The sequence below is a fragment of the Crassostrea angulata genome, chromosome 7, assembly GCF_025612915.1.
Source record: "Crassostrea angulata isolate pt1a10 chromosome 7, ASM2561291v2, whole genome shotgun sequence".
NCBI classification, from domain to species: Eukaryota; Metazoa; Mollusca; class Bivalvia; order Ostreida; family Ostreidae; genus Magallana; species Magallana angulata.
The window spans coordinates 7158091-7178103 of record NC_069117.1 but is presented as its reverse complement, the minus strand read 5'-3'; the positions used below and the strand labels follow the sequence as shown (position 1 = coordinate 7178103).

Below are 20013 nucleotides of genomic sequence, written 5' to 3'. Positions count from 1 at the left end.
CTTCTTGGTTTATTCCCTGATACAGATAACACACCTGTTACGGTGTCTTACACCATCGCGGTAAAATCGTGGCCCCGCGATCACCGCGATGACAATACCGCGACGGTGTATCACGGAAAGGATTAAAACACCATCACGGTGTCGCGGGAAAATACGGGATCCGCGTTGGCTGTAGTGTAGCTGTAATGCCAGCAATGAAATAGACAGGCCTACGTCACAAGGCAGTTTGACACAACTACCCAAAGTCCAAGCTCTTGTTAAAATGGTTCTATCAGTATGATGAACAGGGAGACTGAAAAATACAGGGTCAACTAGTAGTTTTTGAAATTTCAAACTTGGGCATTTTGAACATCATGTATACTTGAACTATAAATTCAAGCTTCCATTTTATTTATCATGACTTCATTATTTTTAATCTATATTTTTCTCAACTCTTTTAAGTTTAGAATAACAATTTTGACTGTATATTTTGCATTTTAACATATCACAGGTTTTTTTAGTTAGCAATACAAAGCCACACACACATGAATATTCAAGTTGACATAAAAGCTAACACTTGACATTAATCACATCTATTGGTACTTCTTTTTTAGTTTGCAAAATCATTAGTTTTATACATAGAAATTGTTTTTCCAAGTGATTATTCAGTATGTTATTTAGCAGTTAAGATATCTTGGATAGTCTTTCAGCCAGAAAGAATAATTAATGAACCAAATTGTGATTATCAAATACAGTAGAAAACAACATATTGAATGAAACATTTCATTGTAAACCTTCCCCCAAAAAGTTGCTTTTTTGTATCTCGACTGACCTCTAGTTTATTTGGACCAACAGGACTTGGACTGGATCCTAGAATCTGCCATTTTGGAATAATAACTCCACCATTCATTACTTCTACAAAAGATTCCAAATTGGGCCAAAATAAAATTATTGTTTGCTTGGAATTGCCTCCCGCCTCATTGAAATACCCCCAACAGATAAAATTCTATTAGCAAAAAATTAAGAATATTTTTTTTTAAAAATGTGTGTCTTTCAGTGTTTACATAGTAACAAGTTCATTCAGATTTTTATTTTTCACCAATTTTTAATTAGTTGAACTTCCAGTTTGAAAAATAAACAAAATGCCCTCCCTTTTGGGTCTGGAAATCCCAAGGCAAGGCTATTCCAATGAAACACTTTCTAAAGGATGGCCTCAATTCATTTATCTAGTCAGTCACCCACACAATGTATTCAATTGACGCAATAATCATAAATATAGAAGCATTTTGCCAACACCTCTATTTCAAACATATCTTGTTAAAATTCAAATAGATTGGGTATAAGGCATAACCTATATAAACCCTCTCCAACACTTCAGTACCCATCTCAAAGGAAGAAAGCAAAATCTATAGTACCTACCTTGAGAGAGAGATGTAGGGGGAATGATTTGTATGGGGGGTGGCGGAAGACTCTGAGGCATCATTGGGGGTATTCTCTCCTGGGTTACAGTCATCTCTTGTAACTGCAAATAGAATTTGTCACTGGATGGTCTTGGAGATCACATTGTATTGTTGGTAAAGAATTTAAGACCGGTTTACACCCTCTTAACTTCTACCAGCAATTTAAATTCATAAAAACTGAAAGATTTTAATTTTAATTTTTTTTTTTAAATCCATTTTAACACTCAACATAGAAAAAAATCAGTATTTGTGATCCTTCCCAACAACATGTCATCAAAACCAGAAAATGACTCGGAGAAGTTTAAAACATTTATGATTTTATTTTCACCCTTCTTCAATTTCTTCTCATGATCAAAATATAACCTTTCAATAGTGAATTGGGTTTATTTTCCATTAGTAAAAATTTGGAATGATTTTTAAATTTGTATACAAATCATAAACACAGTGAAGTTAAGCATGATTAAACAGTTCAAGAATTTTTAAATTAATTTACTGAACCTTTATTTCATGAAAGACATTTTCCTGCTATACAGTAATTGTAAACATGTATCTTAAATTCTTAAAATAGAAATGTGTTTTGATGAATAAACTTTAGTTTGTGTGCTCACATCTCCAAGTAAAAAAAATCTGAAGTGTCAATGACCAAATCTTTGATTTATTTTCCCCTTTTATCAACTTCAACAAACTCTAGATGCTTATATTCTTACTCGTTTTCTCCTCAACTGCTTCAGAAACCACTCTGAAAAAGAACAACAATCGTTCTAGAAACACACGTCCATCATATGGCTATATTGAAAATGTCAACTTTTAACAAGGCATTGCATAAACAATCAAATCGTTTTTGAGACTTTTAGCAGAAAATAAATGCATTTCAAATTCTACAAAACCACTGAAAAAGTTACTATAAGTAATCAATAATGGTACCGAAGATTATATTTCACGAATTAATTATATCCATATGAAATCCACTAAGAGCAACGCTTACTAACTTTATAATCTCACTAATAATTTTTCAGAGAGATTTAAACTACATAAATTCAGCAAAAACTCAACACTTGTGAGTATTATGACATTCATTCAATTTATTTCAAGTAATCACGAAAAACAAGGAATATACTTAAGTTATTGGTCACCAGCGGCTATCAAATTCATTCCTTAAATCACTTGTATAAATTTCTAATAAATCTGAGCAAACCATAATCTGCCTTTTCAGATCCCTATGACAATGTGTAAAGCTGTGCCATACTTCCTGTTATTACCTGATCTTCCTGAGACTTTTGCAGGCCTCAGTCGATCTCTACTGACTTCTTGTCTGAAAACAATACATGGACATACAGTACAATCTGTTAAGTAGACGCACATCTTGTGTTATAACCAACAAAAGCCTACTTATCACTAGTTGATCAATATCCAACAACCTTTCAAATATCAATACTTTGTCGTAAATTTTAAAAGAAAATACTGTCTTATAAACTTCCGACCTGGTTATTATCATGATGCAATGGCACATCAATAAAGCCTTGCTTGTTCAAGGAAAAGTAAATTGATCTTCCTGAAACGCTCCATATGTCATTCATACTTTGAAATTTACAAGTGTGGCAAAATTGCATGCAGATAATCACTGCAATCAAATTAAACATAATGGGGAGAATATTATGCCTATTTGTAAAGTTTTTCAATTTTGCTGCTGTTGTATATCTTACTTATAGTGGTCTAAACGGCTAATACAGTAAAACTCATTTAGTACGAACACGGATATAGCGATGTTTTTGTGAGTCTCCAGTTAAATTCTTAACAAATCTTTGCAAAATATTACGGTTATAACAAATTCAGATATAAAGAATTTACGGATATAGCCAACTGATTTTGAGTCCCGTATAGGTGAATACAGACCCTGAAACGTGCTACTACACCTCTAAAACGAACCGTACCGTTCCCTGCAAGAAACGAACCGTACCGTTCACAAAACGAAACGTACCGTTCACAAAGCGTACCGTACCGTTCACAAAACGAACCGTACCGTTCACAAAGCGAACCGTACCGTTCACAAAGCGAACCGTACCGTGCAAAAAGGGTGCAAGATAATTTATGCAAGACCCGCCTCCAGACGGACAAAAAAGCGTACCGTACCGTGCAATAAGCGTGCAACTTCCATATATGGCTTATTGACCTAATGTCTTTCGATGAAAACGGACGGAGATTATCGCTGACCAGATAAGTTCAATATTTTGCTAGATTTTTTTATACGGGATTAGATAACACATACTTAGATTTAAAACTGTTATTCTTATTAAAACAGTCACAAAAATATTTCCTTTCTTAGACCGTAACCATTTCTTTGTTTTTCGACAAAACTTGCATCGCCGATTTCTTAAACATTGTAAACTATTAACGTTCACACAATCCGTGGTTATACTATTTTTTATGAAATGTTTGAAACATTGGGTACATACTGGACTTTACATAGCTTTAAGTGATTCTCGGAAGAGAGAGAGAGAGAGATCGAGAGAGAGAGAGAGAGAGAGAGAGAGAGAGAGAGATTTCGTTGCCCGAAACGTTAGAAAAGTAGCGTTTGTTTAGAAATATATATACACTATGACTAAATAAGGTTGAAATATATCTGTATAAAATTTTATATCCTTTTTAAATTAAAAAAAAAAGTCGACTTAAGTTACGCAGACCCAGAAAATGTAAATGACAACCACATATTACCGGTGACTCGAGTGATTTGTTCTTGAGCTATTTATGCACCAATAAATAAACAAAAAATCACTCATACATGTATGATGAATTGTAAATAAATACATTTACAAAATCTTAATGCATTAAATGCAAGCATTGAACGGAAAAAAGTACACGCATTCCATAAAATAACTTTCAACTTTATTTCCCGCATAGCTGGTAATGGCGTCGTGATTTCACATGAACAAAAATCACTCGTGCGAAACACGTGTACAGTTCTATACACAACAGGTGTTATTGTCTTTCTTTGGTTTTTAGCAGTTATTGTACTTTACAACTAACTCTGTATATTTGGACGCGAGATGCCGGTATTCGCACCTTTCCACGGGCACCTGTTAGGTTACTCATCACAATCTGTCGTGTGTATAGTCTGAATATATCTTACTTCTACTTTGTTAGTTTCATGGCTTTTCCTAATCTCTAAAAAACAAAATAACCGTCTGTAGAAATGGACACATACAACTACACGAAAGACTATCGGCGCGTGGATCCGTGGAACAATTCAGCGACTCTATACATGCGGGATTTTCACATATTAACTTGCGATAAAAATATCATTTACCGGGTACATTAATGTACCAAAAAAATGATTAATTAAATCATAAATAATTGAATGAGATAACAAGTACATGTAAGCACAAACACAGCTCTTTTAAAATTTATTTTCAATCTTATATGTGTGATGTGAAATAGCGTCGAATTTTAACCGTCGAGATCAATCTATATGTACATCGTCCGCTGTACAAACTTTTAGTCATTGTGTTGAAATCGTTGTGTAAACCATGAGTCTAAAATAAATGAATTCAATTCATACAAATAAAAATCTAATAATTCCAAATGGTTTGCACACAATCACATACACCCTCAGAGAGAGAGAGAGAGAGAGAGAGAGAGAGAAAGAGAGAGAGAGAGAGAGAACTTGTGTGTTGATTATAATACTTAAATTAAAATTTCATCACTGAACGTTATTAGTTAAAATTTCGCTTTAGGTTTCTATAGTTGGTCATTTGAGCGGGATTTTATCTCAGTACTCCACGTGCTTCGCCTGTCAATCAGTTTAAGTATAACAGTACAGATCACGCCACACGCGCCGCGTGCTACTTGGCTCCTCCTGTATGGCTAGAAGAAAATTATCGAATGAAACGTTTTTGTTTTATGTTTTCTTATATCCCTGTTGAAAAGAGTGTTCCCATTTTAAATTATTCAACAATAATTTCTCTCCGATTTCATGATTATAATTCATGTACTGGCGATCAGAGTCGTTTTCCCTCGCTGTCGTATTATTTTTGCTACTAGATAAATTCTTATATATTTATAACTTTTAACATTCATTTGTTGATTACCGGGTATTTTTTCGTGTCCTGTTTACAACAAGTATGTGTGTAAAAAGGTAAATAAAATATAAACAGGTTAGTCAGCATTTGTATAACGTCAGCTAAATCGCATGCATACAGTGAAGAGCGGACACTTGTTCAACAGAATGATAAATATCGCCATTATATAAATAAAAGTTATTGACTTGTTGTGTATATCCAGTTGTGTACATATCGTATGAAATATGGTAAATGAACATGTAAAGTTTAACGGAAAAACAAAAACTAATAGTCATATTTTGACTATACACGCGATCTTAGTTCATGCAGATAAGAGAGGCGATGACGGGTTAGATGTAGGTATGATCTATGTATACAAACAAGTGCAGAAAATCATAGAATTAATATTTAAATGAATAAAAATTCATGTCAAAAAACTATATAACAGTTGATTTCAAGATTTCTTATCTATCCATTAATTTTACATTGTCTATTCACTAAGGCAATCGGCGATCGGCAATAGTACTACAGTAGTACGCAATAAAGAATGATCATACGAATTATGAATAATAAAAACTAGCCGAGAATCAAGACAACGATAAAGGAAACTAAACTAAAAAAATATCGGAATAAAGTCGGGGCAATTTTTCATAGCAATTTTAAATGGATTAGAAGTATTTAATGACTTCAACTCAAGTACATGTATAGAAATAAAAACTCAAGATGCTTTGTAAAATTATCGACAGCTCGCTGAATTAACAAAAATATATCGGATTAAAGTCAAACAGTTCTTTTAATCTATCTGAATGATTCCATAAATCTAAATTAAATACTAATAATAACAGACTGATCAAAATTAAAATTACCCCCGCTTCCCAGTTGTCACTGAGTACACGGTTCACGCAACGTATCAAAAAACGGGGGAACGGATGGACGTTCTGATTTTAAATAGATCGATTGAAATTCTTTTGTAATATATCATATAAAAAAAGAAAAATTCTTGTCATAATTACCACCTTGCTGAAGTAGATCGGGCAAAAACTAAACAAAATTATATGGAGAAAAATCAAAGCGTTCAGGCCACGCCTACCTCATTAATAAAGCGCGCAAACCGTTCACAAAGCGTGCAGCTATTTTTAGCAAAGCGTACCGTGCAAGAAGCGAACCGTTCCGTTCACAAAGCGTACCGTACCGTTCACAAAGCGAACCGTACCGTTCACAAAACGAACCGTACCGTTCACAAAGCGAACCGTACCGTTCATAAAGCGTAACGAACCGAACCGTGCAACTGGTGTAGTAGCACGTTTCAGGGTCTGTAATAATGAAATTTAACACTTTTATAACGAATTTCTTTACAGTTTAAAAAGTTTTCACTACCATTTAACATAATAGTTTGAATGAATTTAATTTTATATAAATTTTTCAATTCACAATCCAATTGTTTAAGTATCAAAGTAATGTATTTTCATTTAAAGCCTCAATTAACAAAAAGATATAGTCTTGTAAAAGAATACATGTATATAGTGAATACGTTATAGTTATTCTTGCAAATTAGTTATACGAATACAACGAATTACGGATATAACTAAGTAAATCCACTGGTCCCTAGGACTTCGCTATAACCGAGTTTTACTGTATTATAAAGCTGCTCAGATTTGGGAGATAACTCCTAAAGATAATCTTTGAGACAATTCCTGTGAAATTATGATGAACTTAACAAAATTTGGATTTTCAACACTAGAGCACATTTTGAAACAATTGGAGAGAGGGTTTATGGACATTATTTATTAAAACAAATAAAACAACATTTGAGAGATTGACGCAATATAAAGTGGGAAAAAGAACTCTAAGAGTTTAAAGTAAACCTTATACCAAGGTAAATACTGCACAACATAAAGAGCTGTATTATGATGATGAAGATGATTTTATTTGTGATCGTTTAAAATTTTATGTGACTACAGCAAAACATATCTGGACCACACTGTGATTACAACTTCAGCTTATAAATATCATGTATTGCAGATATATAAAAATCAGCTCATTGACAAACTGAAAAGCTATTATGTCACAAAGATCTCGGAAATATCCATGGGCAGGCCTGAGCACTTACTTCTGTCCGAGTTCCTCTATGTAGACTACAGCTGGGTCTGACTCGTCTGGACCTATCTGTTGTATATGACCATGATAGAGTGGGCCATCCGTGGACAATACCTGTAACAGAGGACAATACCTGTAACAGAGGTAATCACCACAATAACACATTGAACCCCAGGTACCAAAACCATGATAGAGTGGGCCGTCAGTGAACAATACCTGTAACAAACTTTAGGCAAACACTGCAATAATACACTGAAGCCCAGGTACAAAACCATGATAGAGTGGGCTATCAGTGGACAGTACCTGTAAAAGAGGACAGTACCTGTAACAGTGGACAATACCTATAACAGAGGACCATACCTGTAACAGTGGACAATATCTGTAACAGAGGACAATACCTGTAATAGAGGCAATCACCACAATACCCTGACACAGGGGCCACGAATTTCACAATTTTGGTAGAGGGCTTCATGGACATCATAATCATGCATTTAGTTTTTAACAAATATATATGGGAGTAGAGAAGAAGATATTTGAAGATTTAATACATTTTTACTCTCTGGCCATATTGGCTCCACCCTAGAGCCAGAACCCCTGACCCAGGGGCCATGAATTTCAACATTCAGGTAGAGGGCTTAATGGACATCATAACCATGCAACCAGTTTTTTTCCTCACAAGTGTGGGAGTAGAGAAGAAGATTTTTGAAAATTTGGCTTTTTTTTGTTGTTGCATATTTGGCCCCACATGTGGCACCCTGGGGGTGGTAGAGCCACAAATTTCACAATTTAAATTTCTCTTACTATAGAGATGCCTCATACCAAAAATGGTAACAATTGGCCTTGTGGTTTTTAAGAAGAAGTTAAAAATGTAAAATTGTTAACGTAGACGGACGACGGTGGACGAAAACTGAAAATATCTTAATGTCCTCCTTTATTTTTTGGGGGTCATTTTCACATGTTAATTTCAAAACTAGAAACTTGAAGAATTTAAACAATTTACAAATTAATTAAAGAGCCAATTCATAGGCAAAAAGCCAAATGGGCAAAGCACTTTACTTTGCAAAAACTTATGGATATATAACAAATTTAGATAGGATATCAAAATATCACCTGCAAATTATCAACCAATTTAAAAAGATGTAGACATCTATATAGAAACAATAGATTGCATGTAAAATATGGCCAATTATTATTATAACATGGCTGAATTATCATAATATGGCTAACAATTACTATAATATGGCTAACAATTATTGTGATAAAAGAAGTCAAAGAAAATACATTAAGCCACTTAGAGAAGGTATAGAAGGTATAGAAGACAGATTTGAAGGAATAAAAATTACTTGTTCATTGCCAATTTTGTTTTGCAGATCATAGGTACACAAACTGACGAAATGCATTTTTTTTTTAAACTCAAGATTTGATGAGTCAGTACGAGCAACATATGGGTGATAAAATCTTTTTACAGGCTTGTTTAGCTTGTTTAATAAATTGTCATATTTTATCTCTCCGCTTAAATTGTGGATAATTAAATCGCCAAAGCAGGGTGTTTTAAGTACAAGTTAACAGCCCAAAAGCCATCAACTCTGTCCTTTGAAGGTAAACGTTTGCATTTTCCACAGACAGCTAGAAATTTTTTTAGCATGAATTAAAAAGAATGAACATTTTACTGGAGGTTTCCTGATGGCAATATCATACACTTACTATAGCAATCTCCACTAACTTACCAGAAAATCAGAATCTCATCTCACTCGCTCAATAATCAATATTATGAAGTTAAATCTCAAGTCATCCCACAACTTTCCTTTCCTGTAACATCCTTTCTATCGAGACTTCAGATTAAATGCATTAAAACATGATCATTCAAACTGGGATATACACACTGATGTAGCGTCATGGGTTGATTGCGTAGAGATAAGAAAATGCAAGGCGGTGATTCTATAGAGTCAACGCAAATCACCAAGACAGTTTCGCCTCAATCACCAGCCCTCAATTGAAGATTAATGTACCTCAGCCAAAGAAAAACACCTATCATATTAACCATTCAAAAGATGGGTGGAGTACCCTCTGAAACGATTCATGAAAAAAATACATACAAATATCAACCAAATATAAATAGTTTATAAATCCTACCAAATGTTAAAAAAATAAACTGAGACAATTTAATTCCCTACAACATAATTCAAATATCCAAACAATGTACAGAAAATTTTTAATGTTTTTTTTATTATTCTTTAAATCAACTTTAAATATTTGAGCTATAAAAATTGTTAATTACATAAAGAGTAGGGTTGATTGCTTATGTTCTTGAGTTCAGCTTCAGTAAACCCTGTTATTCTGATGATAAAACATGAACTTTTGGCCATACAACTGCTGACCATATGCTACCCTGATCAACAAGTTAGATATCAATGCATTCATATTTTAGGGCCAACTGAATGACAATACCTCTAGATAGCTCCATTAATAAAATGAACATCAAGTCTTTTTTTTATAAATTTGCATCTCCTTGATATAATTGATCAAAACTGATGAAATATATGTTGGCTGCAGTTCTTACCAGAGACAAAATGCATTGACATGAATATGTTCCTAGAACTCAAGCTTTTCTAGAAGTATAGTTGACAGAGTAATGCATTTAAAGAGAGAACCCTCTTCCTGCTTCTAGCTTTTGTACAGTTTGATGAGAAAATTTACTGTAATTATTAAATATCAATGGATCACCAGCCACACACATTTTTATGAATACCATTTGCACTATTAACCATTAGAGAGACCTTCTGTGACCTCACCATCCCATCCTCCAAACGGTCAAATCATTCAAGTGTACTGTAAAAGTTTAAATACCAAGTGACACAGTAAACTTTCTAAAATAAATTTATTCAACCACCAGACTACATCTTTGTGATAATGTACCTTACAGCATTTCCATCATTCATCTTCTACTTATATATGGAGTCATTTCTCTGCCATTCAGCTAGCTACATTGTATTGTAGTGATACTTAAAGTAAATCGCTGCCAGTGATAATTTATAGTGTGGCCATCATTCATCTTTGAGATATAAATGTGTGAAGTCAATACTCTGCAAATCAGCTAAAGCTATTGTAGAGACACTAATAGCCATTGTTGAGACACTAATAGCTATTGTAGAGACACATAGCTATTGTAGAGACACTAATAGCTATAGTAGAGACACTAAAAGCTATTGTAGAGACACATAGCTATTGTAGAGACACTTATAGCTATTGTAGAGACACTAATAGCTATTGTAGAGACACATAGCTATTGTAGAGACACTAATAGCTATAGTAGAGACACATAGCTATTGTAGAGACACTTATAGCTATTGTAGAGACACGTATAGCTATTGTAGAGACACTAATAGCTATTGTAGAGATACTAATAGCTAATGTAGAGACACTAAAAACTATTGTAGAGACACTTAAAGTATCCATCTTTCTCAAGCATATGCTGCATTCCCATACTGGAAAACCACAATATTTATATTCCAAATATCAAACCTCAAAAACAGAATGGAACAGCATCCCTCCACCAAAAAAACCCCACTTGCATTATGTTATATCAATAACTTTTTTAAAAATCATGTATTGGACATTGAAACTTCAGTGATTTATTTGTCACAAATAGTTGAATTCACTAATACAATTAATTGAGGGACTTTTTCCTGGATACATGAGCCAAAAATATTACCTCCCTCTCTACCTACACCTGGTAACATCTGGCAGGAGGTTATGGTTTGGGTTGCTACAATCCTTTCAATATGGTACTATAAAAGCCAGGCCTTATTCATCATAGCCTGACTGCATTGTAAAGGGAAACAACTCTTACCTGACACTTGTCTCCAGCAGCAAAAGTCACAGATTTGTAGCGCTCCCGGTGAATTGCTTCTACAAAATACAAGACAAACTTGTGACACTAACACAATCAAATTCATCACATCTATCAATGATCTCTCCATCTGCTATTACCACTCACTGTCTCTTGTAGATTTTAGAACCTTCATGACTGTAAAGTTCTGTGCAAAATATTCCAATTTACTTGACTACATACTAAGTGTAACTTAGCCTCTCTTTCCCTTCAAATGTAAACTTAAATTAACAAGTAATTGTGAAAACAAATCAGTTAATTTAGAGTTAATCTGTTTTATTCATTCAAGTTAAAATAACAAGTGCTTGGATATTGGTACTGGAATTTCCTTTAAATACACTGTGTTACAGAGAGACTACCAATGAAGGGAATAATTCCTTAGACAAACAGTCAATACTGTGAAAGATAGCAATAAATGTGAACCTGACCATTAATAAGGACAAAGGTCAACATTAAGTCACCTTAAATAACACTAGCTAATCTTCAAATACTTAAATTTTTAAACTAACCTTGCTTAGAATTTCCTCCCATTGGCAAAAATAAAATAAAAATGTACTTGTCCTATCATACCTAAGTTCAATTTTTAAAAATTACTTTAAGTCAAGTTGGTAGATTCCTTTGAACATTTTTATTTTTTGCATCACTTGTTATGCAGTCAACTCTTTCAAGCATTCAAGCACTCAGAATGAATGAGGATAATTCTGTCTCATTCATACCTCTTTGATCTTCCTCCCAAATATCGAGTTCTGTATTTCTATAAATAACAGGGTCCAAGGCCTTGGCAATTCTGTACGGCACAGGGGGAGTCACTCTTCTGCCAACAAACTTCTCATGCTGAAAAACAGAGTACCTTGAGAAGCTTCAAAGACAAACCTCCTCATTACATTGACCTTTCCTATGCAAGGATCACACACCTCAGATATTCATTAAATGAAACACAATCTGTTATTACTCAGGCCGATTCAATTCTTCATTTGCAGAATACTATATTAATGATGAAAATGAAGTTGAGAATTGTGATTGGCAGAGGAGGTAAAAGTAAATCAAATCAGTCAAAGGTTTGTACTGATCCCCCAAATTACTATATTTTGACTTTCAAAGCTGCTGAAATCCGCGTCACATCCCCGACATTTAATACAAACAAATTTAACCTCTGGCCTCTATCAAAGACTTTAACCTTTCAAATGGACATCTGACATTTTTATTATCAAATATGAATCTCCACAGGTGTGTACAGTTCAATATAATCTACCCAGGTTAAAGTTGCAGAAAAACACACAAAAATGATGAAAATGAAGAAAAAGATATTGAGACTTATCACCCAAAAATTTATTTTAAATGAATGGTGGATAAAAGTAAAGTTTATGAGAATCTGAATAAATCTACCCTAACAGCTGTTTGGGATATGATCATGTGGATCAATGTAATATGCTCAATATAAATCTATACATGCATACATACAGCCTCCAGCCAGGCTGATTTTCATTATACAGTTTATTTTCACTTAAGATTAGTATTAGTATTTTAAATCAATGGTGGATAAAAGTAAAGTTTATGAGAATCTGAATAAATCTACCCTAACAGCTGTTTGGGATATGATCATGTGGATCAATGTAATATGCTCAATATACATCTATACATGCATACATACAGCCTCCAGCCAGGCTGATTTTCATTATACAGTTTATTTTCACTTAAGATTAGTATTCCTCTAAATCTGTCAAGCTCTTTTTATATCCTAGAGCAATTGAACTTTTTTTATATGATCTTATAATTCATATAAAAAACAAATCTGCTGATACTGCATTTTGTGGTTGTCATATTTGACTAGATACTAGCAAAGTTTCTTTTTCATTACTATTCATCACAATTTCACTGGCATGTACCCTGAATATTTCAGAATTGTTTGATTTGATTCTTAAAAAAATATAGAACTTACTGTCAAAGCGCATTTATGATCTCGCACCCATTCACTTAAACAGCAGGTTGTGAAAGAAATTGTTAGAACATGTATGATGTTAACAGCTAGCAGATTTGACAGCAACTATAATTGACATCATCTTATTATTAACTATATAAAAAGCACTAAATTAAATCAACTGCTTTTAAGTTGACTGTGTAAAAATAAATCTCTCTCTCTCTCTCTCTCTCTCTCTCTCTCCCATTATATCCATATATATGTATATATCTATAATATATAACACATCAATGATTATATATCAAACATAAAACCATGAACTTGTACATCTGTTTTCGCTACTAAGAAAGCCCTAAGGAAAATAATGCAAATACAAATTGCCTACATCTAAAAATAAAATGCCGGTAACATCATTATTCATTTATCCATATTTCCAAAAATCTCTGTGCAACATTTCCTCTTAATCAAATACTGTTCTAATCAACAATATTTTCTGATACAATTTAGTTTCAATAGCAAACCAATACATTAAAAAACATGTTTGTATTTTAGCTATTGCTTATTAATTTATAATTCTTAAATGAAAATCGCTCAGAAACATTTTTTGATTGATCAACTGAAAATCTGCAAAATGTTAAAATGAATATTTACCATAAAAAAGTATGAATAACTCATGGGGCATTATTATATGATAAGGATATGAAATAATATGACCCCTGAAATTGCCTCTATGATCAAATTAGAACATCAAATTTTTAAGGCTCTCCCTATCTAGCAATGCACAGTATTTGTAAAGTCAAATGGGAGAATTAGCTATAAGCTTGGGAGGTATATCTACAATATACGGTATGCACCACATATAATTACATGTGAAGGGGTATACAGACCCAGGGTTAGTAAAGCCAACTTAAATATGAGAAAGACTTACAGCACTTCAAAACATCTTCACAGGAGTAACGGAGTGAAAGAGAAGTGATTGAGAGATCAACTTACCCTGGAGAAAGAGTCCTCGCCGCTGTTGCTGGAGTCTGGACTGGATTCAGCACTACAAAGATACAACACAGGATGTGGTGAATCTCCACCAGTGAATCAATGCACCTTAAACTCACACTATTGATCAGACTGGGGGAACTTCAGAAATGAAATGACAGCTGTGGCAACTTCCTCCAATCCTCCATGTGTTCCACTGTCACAAACCCTCTTATAACAATACAATCTTGTCATGTACTTAGCAAGATGGTAAAAACCTTGTTCAATAAGATAGAAATTGATAACTTGTACTACAGCATGTGTTAAACTGATCAATATATTGTTTTTTTGTTTATGTGTTTTATCTATGAATTTTACTTCAATTCAAATTTTATTGTGAAATCATAGCTTTTCATTTTTATTGATTTGTGTTTTGAGCTTCTGATAATCTCTTCTTTATCATTGTTTCAGAACAAAAAATTAGAAAAAAATATTTTAAAGAAAGAAGAAACCAAACATTCACATCCTAAAATCCCTTTCCCCTCATCAATGACGGAAAATTTCTAAATATACCGGTACTTACTCAACAACAGGGAAAACACCATTCCTGTTTTTGTTTTTGTTCTGTTCACGAATGATTTGAACAGCCTCTTCAAGCTCTGTGTGAAGATGGAATACGTTCCTGTACAAAAGTTCGTAAACAATTGCTGAAAAACCAAAAAGACAAATTAGCATGAAACACCTGATTTAACGCAATTAAAGATTTTCAAATGCAAATTCTCTTCACGCCTGCAGATCACGTTAATAGGGATGGAATTAAAGCACTTTGAAAGTTCATAATATACAGCCAAATCCATAAGATCACAATGAACAGACTTATAAGAGGAAGACGGCGTACATTTTTATTTTCATTTAATACAGTGAAAATCTTTCTACATCTTTAGTTCTACATCCACAGGTGTACATAAACAACCAGAGAGAAAATGTCTCTGCACTTTTATTTGTCTAAACAGATAGAGATTACAGTGCCTAATCTCTTTAATTCTCATACCTTCAACATAAATAAACTACAAATTTAAATATAGAAATCATATATTTATTTACCCTGTGGCCTATATATAATTTCCCTTGCATCCAGCAGTTTATACATAACACATTTTCTTTCTTTTCTATTCAGTTTAATCAGTTTTCCCAAGAAATGCAATCAAGGAGACTATGAAATACACTATTTTTTAAAGAAAAGAAATAGAAAGAAAAAAAAAGGATTTTTTTTTTTTTTTTGGTTTATATATAAACTTTAAATATCATACTACTTCTAGTCTTTGCTAACAGTTTTACTATCATTAATTCTTTTTTTGAAAATATCATCTTTCAATTAAAGAGACAGTACAGCTGAAAACATGTGTGAATAACTTCAGATTTACCTATTGTATCGTTAGGAAATAAGAAATAACGTTGATTGTAACAGTTGAAATACATAAAAATCCCTTTCACATATTTAATTAACGTAATTATGATCTTCCAGAAATTTAAGGGTTGTACAAACCGTGAATAATCTTCTATCGTTTATTTGTACCACGTGGACTTTGATTGAAAGTAATTGACACATGCTGAAAACTACAAGATCTTCCTCCGACTACAGTCATCATGGTATACAAGGTTAAAGGGACTCTCTAAACAGAACACATCGTCACTTACTCGATAATTTATCAATGGTTTACCAATTTTGGTTCATTTTAAAATTAACAGACATAAATACGTCAAATAATCCCTCAAGGGGCCTCATTTACACAAATGGATTTAGGTTGTAGCAACTCCTATGAAAAACAAGAAAAATACATGCTTGCAAAATAATAATTGTGGTTATTTTAAAAACTTTGAACAATTTATACCTGAGAGAAGTAGATAAATGTAGAAAAATGTCCAGGAGAATCTTCCCCAGCCCTGCATGTGTTTTGCTTACAGTATATACGCAAAAGTAATAGAAGGCTGAACAGGAGATTGTAACACATTGCGATGTAAATATGTGATAGGTTATATGTAATTATTAATTTTAATGAAAATATTAGATTTAATTCATGGATAACTTTGTAATTTTCTGAAAGTTTATACATTCACGAGTAGTACAAGAATACTGAACCCGATCAGAAAATTTTTTCAAGTCGGTTTTTTGATAAGATACGCCATACTGTCTCTTTAACTTTTCATGTATAACTGACCTGCTCACTGGGTAGCATTCACGGATGCCAGTATTTTGGAGTTTCTTGTTTGCTTATTAATACTTTTGATTTTTCAACTGAAATTTCAACTCATTGACTAAAAATTTCACAACCATGAATATCTATAGAAAAGAGCATCTCTTTCCAAAATGCCATTAATATTAGCCAATCACTTGGTCTTTATAGTATTTATTCAAATGATATTCAATCTGTTCTTTATATATTATTTTGAATGCTGAAAAAATGGGTACATTCATATGAATTAATGAAAATAACATTTGTGCTAAAATTTCCACATTTCAAATTTGTAAAATACATTAGAAATCAAGAGGCCTATGGGCCACATTGCTCAACTAGGCCACAGTTTCTACTAAAGTAAGTTGTAGCACCTTCACAATTTCTCATGAACTGTCGCCATATATTGACTCTAATGAGTCTTAACTTCAACATACTGGAACTTCAATCACATCTGATAAATATTCATTTCATTGCATAAAAGTTTCAACTCATATATGCCTCTAAAATTGATTTTTTTTAAAATCCCATACATAGACAGGGATTAATCTAGGGCATATTCATATCTCTCCTCATAAGAAAATTTCCCCTGAATATCTCAGTTTCATGAGAAAAAAAATTCCTTCAAAAAATTTTAATGTTTAAAGCTACCTCCAAACAGGGCTAAATAGGAAAATTTTGGGAGCATTTTCATTGTGCGAATATTTTTGCAATCTAAATAAAATTGCTGTAATTCAATTATGATTCAGATCGTAACCCATCTTACCTCCCCCCCCCTCCCCCCCCCCCCAAAAAAAGTGTGTCACCCCTGTGATAGACTTTTGCTGACTTTCTTCAAGTTTATAGACTTTGAAAGTTTTAAAAATATTGTTGAAGAGTATGGGCCAGCCATCTCTGTTTTTTTTTTTTTTTTTGATAGTTGAACTAACTCAGTACACCCAGTTTAATTATACACTGCATACAGCGGCTTGCATAATATCTCAAACAGCATCCTTGTACATTTGATTAGACTTTATTGAAAGATTTCTCCCTGAATATTGTCCTCCTTCAGCTGCTTTATTCTTTCTAGTGTCATGCTTTCAACAAACTTAATACCTAAATATGGGGTCCTTTAAAGAAGTTCTCCAGTAAAGATGGGCATTTCTTGTGCATCTTCTAAACATTTCTTAATTTCTTAATGACTTCCCACCTATTTTCATGGTTCGTTATAGTTGTTTCCCTTTCACCTGAAAAAAACTTGTAAGCCTACTTGAAATTTAAAAGTGGTTCCGGTAACCCCCCCGGCGCACAGCTCTGATGTGAATATACAAAATAAGCAAAGTCGACTTTTAATAGGAAGTCGACTTCTGATTGGTACAAAAATAAAAATAGATCCTACTGAATAGCATGCCTAAACAGAGAGTGTTAAAATTTCAAGCATCGGCAATAAATACCAGTAGTTGCCAAGAAATCGTTTGAAAACTTAGCCTAAAAATAAAACGATCATTATTTAACAGGAAGTGACAACCGATTGGTACAAAAATTGATCTCTCCATATGGCATGCCTAAGCAAAGAATGTGTTAAAAATTAAAGCATCTGCTATAAATAGTTGCTGAGCAATCTTTGAAAGAAATTAGTTTTAAATTTTAGGCTTAAAATAAACAAACTCGTCATTTGACAGGAAGTGGATATCCAATGCGTACAAAAATGGATCCCACCATAGACATGCCTAAACAAAAATGAGTTCAAATTTCAAGTTTCTACGATGATTGAATAGTTGCTGTGAAAAAAGTAACAAATTTTGTTAAGGGCAGACAGACAAGGTTAAAACCGTATACTCCCCTCTCCTTCGGAGTGGGGATATAATTAATGTGTAAAATGTTTATGCCTACAGATGCAGAATAAACTTCAATAAGGATTAAAAAATAGCTCATTTAAGCTTAAAAGGCTGCACACAATACTAGCCAAAGAGCTAATATCTAATGAGGAAAAAAGAAAGAACTTACACTGACAAATAGCAAGTTCTTCATGGTATGATTTCGTGTAGACACAGTCCAGCTGATTACTATTGAGACGACAAAGAACAATCTGAAATAGAGAAGACGTCCTACTTTTAAAATGTAAGTCCCAATCACACTTTCTAGTAATATGTAACACTCTCTATACCCTCCATTATGTTCACAATCTGTTCACTCAGTTAGGTCATAACCAATAACAGCTTGCAAAGTCTTCATCTTTACTGGTCAGTGCTTCCACATTGATATCACAAAATGTATATTACTTGTTCTTTGTAACAGGATTTCTACCTTGGATATAATTTTATGAGAGAATTCTGATGTCAATCATCTTTGTCTTTTTATGTCGATGAAGGTATATATAACGGTTAGAGAGAGTAAATCAAGACCATTTCATATCTATAATGGTTTACCAGTATGTTTCATCTTATCAAAGAAAAAGAGAACAAGCTCATATACCCAAAGCTCGGCCTTCATTAGCTGACAATACTAGTACATATAATGATTGGCAATGTATGAATAAACACAGAAAATAATTGAATAAAGGGGCAATACTCCCAGAACATCATCACATACTTATGCATCTATACTTCTTTAACAACTACAAAGTTTCTTGAAATTTTATTAGGGTTAAGAGGAGTTGCGCTGACAAAATATTTCAGTGTCATATTCAATGCGTAGATTATCAGTGTCCTTATCACATACAATGTTTTTGGAAATTTAGTTTAAGAGGAGCTGTTCTGACAAACTGTTCAATACTACTGATATATCTAACAAATGGCCAAAATTTTAAGTTCAAAAGGTTTAAACTTCCCAGAAAAATAAATAATGAAATCACAGATTCCTGATATTATGCACATCTACACATTAATTGAGTGCTTATTACCTACTAAGTTTTTCACAAAATTCTGTGCAGAAGTTTAAGAGTTGCGCTGACAAAAAATCAGGACAGACGGACTAATGGATGGATAGGTCAAAATCATTACTAGTATATCCCATCCAACTGTGGAGTATAATAACTTTGACCCAATCATTTCCTATAAAGCAACAACTTACTTAGCCGTGATTAAGACAATCTTTGCACAACAAAGCATTGAAAGAGTAACCCCAACTTACATTGGGCACATCCAACTGTTGCCCGACCTCCCTGTTCAAAAATATGCAAAATTAGATAACTCACCTTTCTGGAAAATCCATTGCCCGTTAGATCAACAGGGGGTTTCCCTATTACCTCATACACAATGAAGTCTATCCTGTACCAAATAAAGAAAGTTAAACTAACTTCAGAGGCATACTGGCATATCGCCATGGTACTGTGGAATCATTAAAAATCATGGGGGCCATGCAATTTTCGTGGATTACTGAAATTGCTAAAGGTTCATTGGAACATAATTTTATGTATTTTCTAATACCTACA

General features: G+C 33.3%; 1 protein-coding gene across 1 annotated transcript in view; it reads right to left on the bottom strand.

Annotated features, from left to right (window-relative positions):
• LOC128192919 (uncharacterized) overlaps nt 1–20013 on the bottom strand; it is a 34926-nt gene that overhangs the window by 8134 nt on the left and 6779 nt on the right. The window contains exons 4-14 of the mRNA XM_052865992.1: nt 19777–19849; nt 18588–18669; nt 14951–15074; nt 14392–14443; nt 12197–12314; nt 11442–11500; nt 7605–7705; nt 2699–2751; nt 2147–2178; nt 1399–1501; nt 812–894 (exon numbers count right to left, since the gene is read on the bottom strand). Coding sequence (XP_052721952.1) covers nt 812–894; nt 1399–1501; nt 2147–2178; nt 2699–2751; nt 7605–7705; nt 11442–11500; nt 12197–12314; nt 14392–14443; nt 14951–15074; nt 18588–18669; nt 19777–19849 — 880 coding nt within the window. The remainder of the gene's footprint in view (nt 1–811; nt 895–1398; nt 1502–2146; nt 2179–2698; nt 2752–7604; nt 7706–11441; nt 11501–12196; nt 12315–14391; nt 14444–14950; nt 15075–18587; nt 18670–19776; nt 19850–20013) is intronic.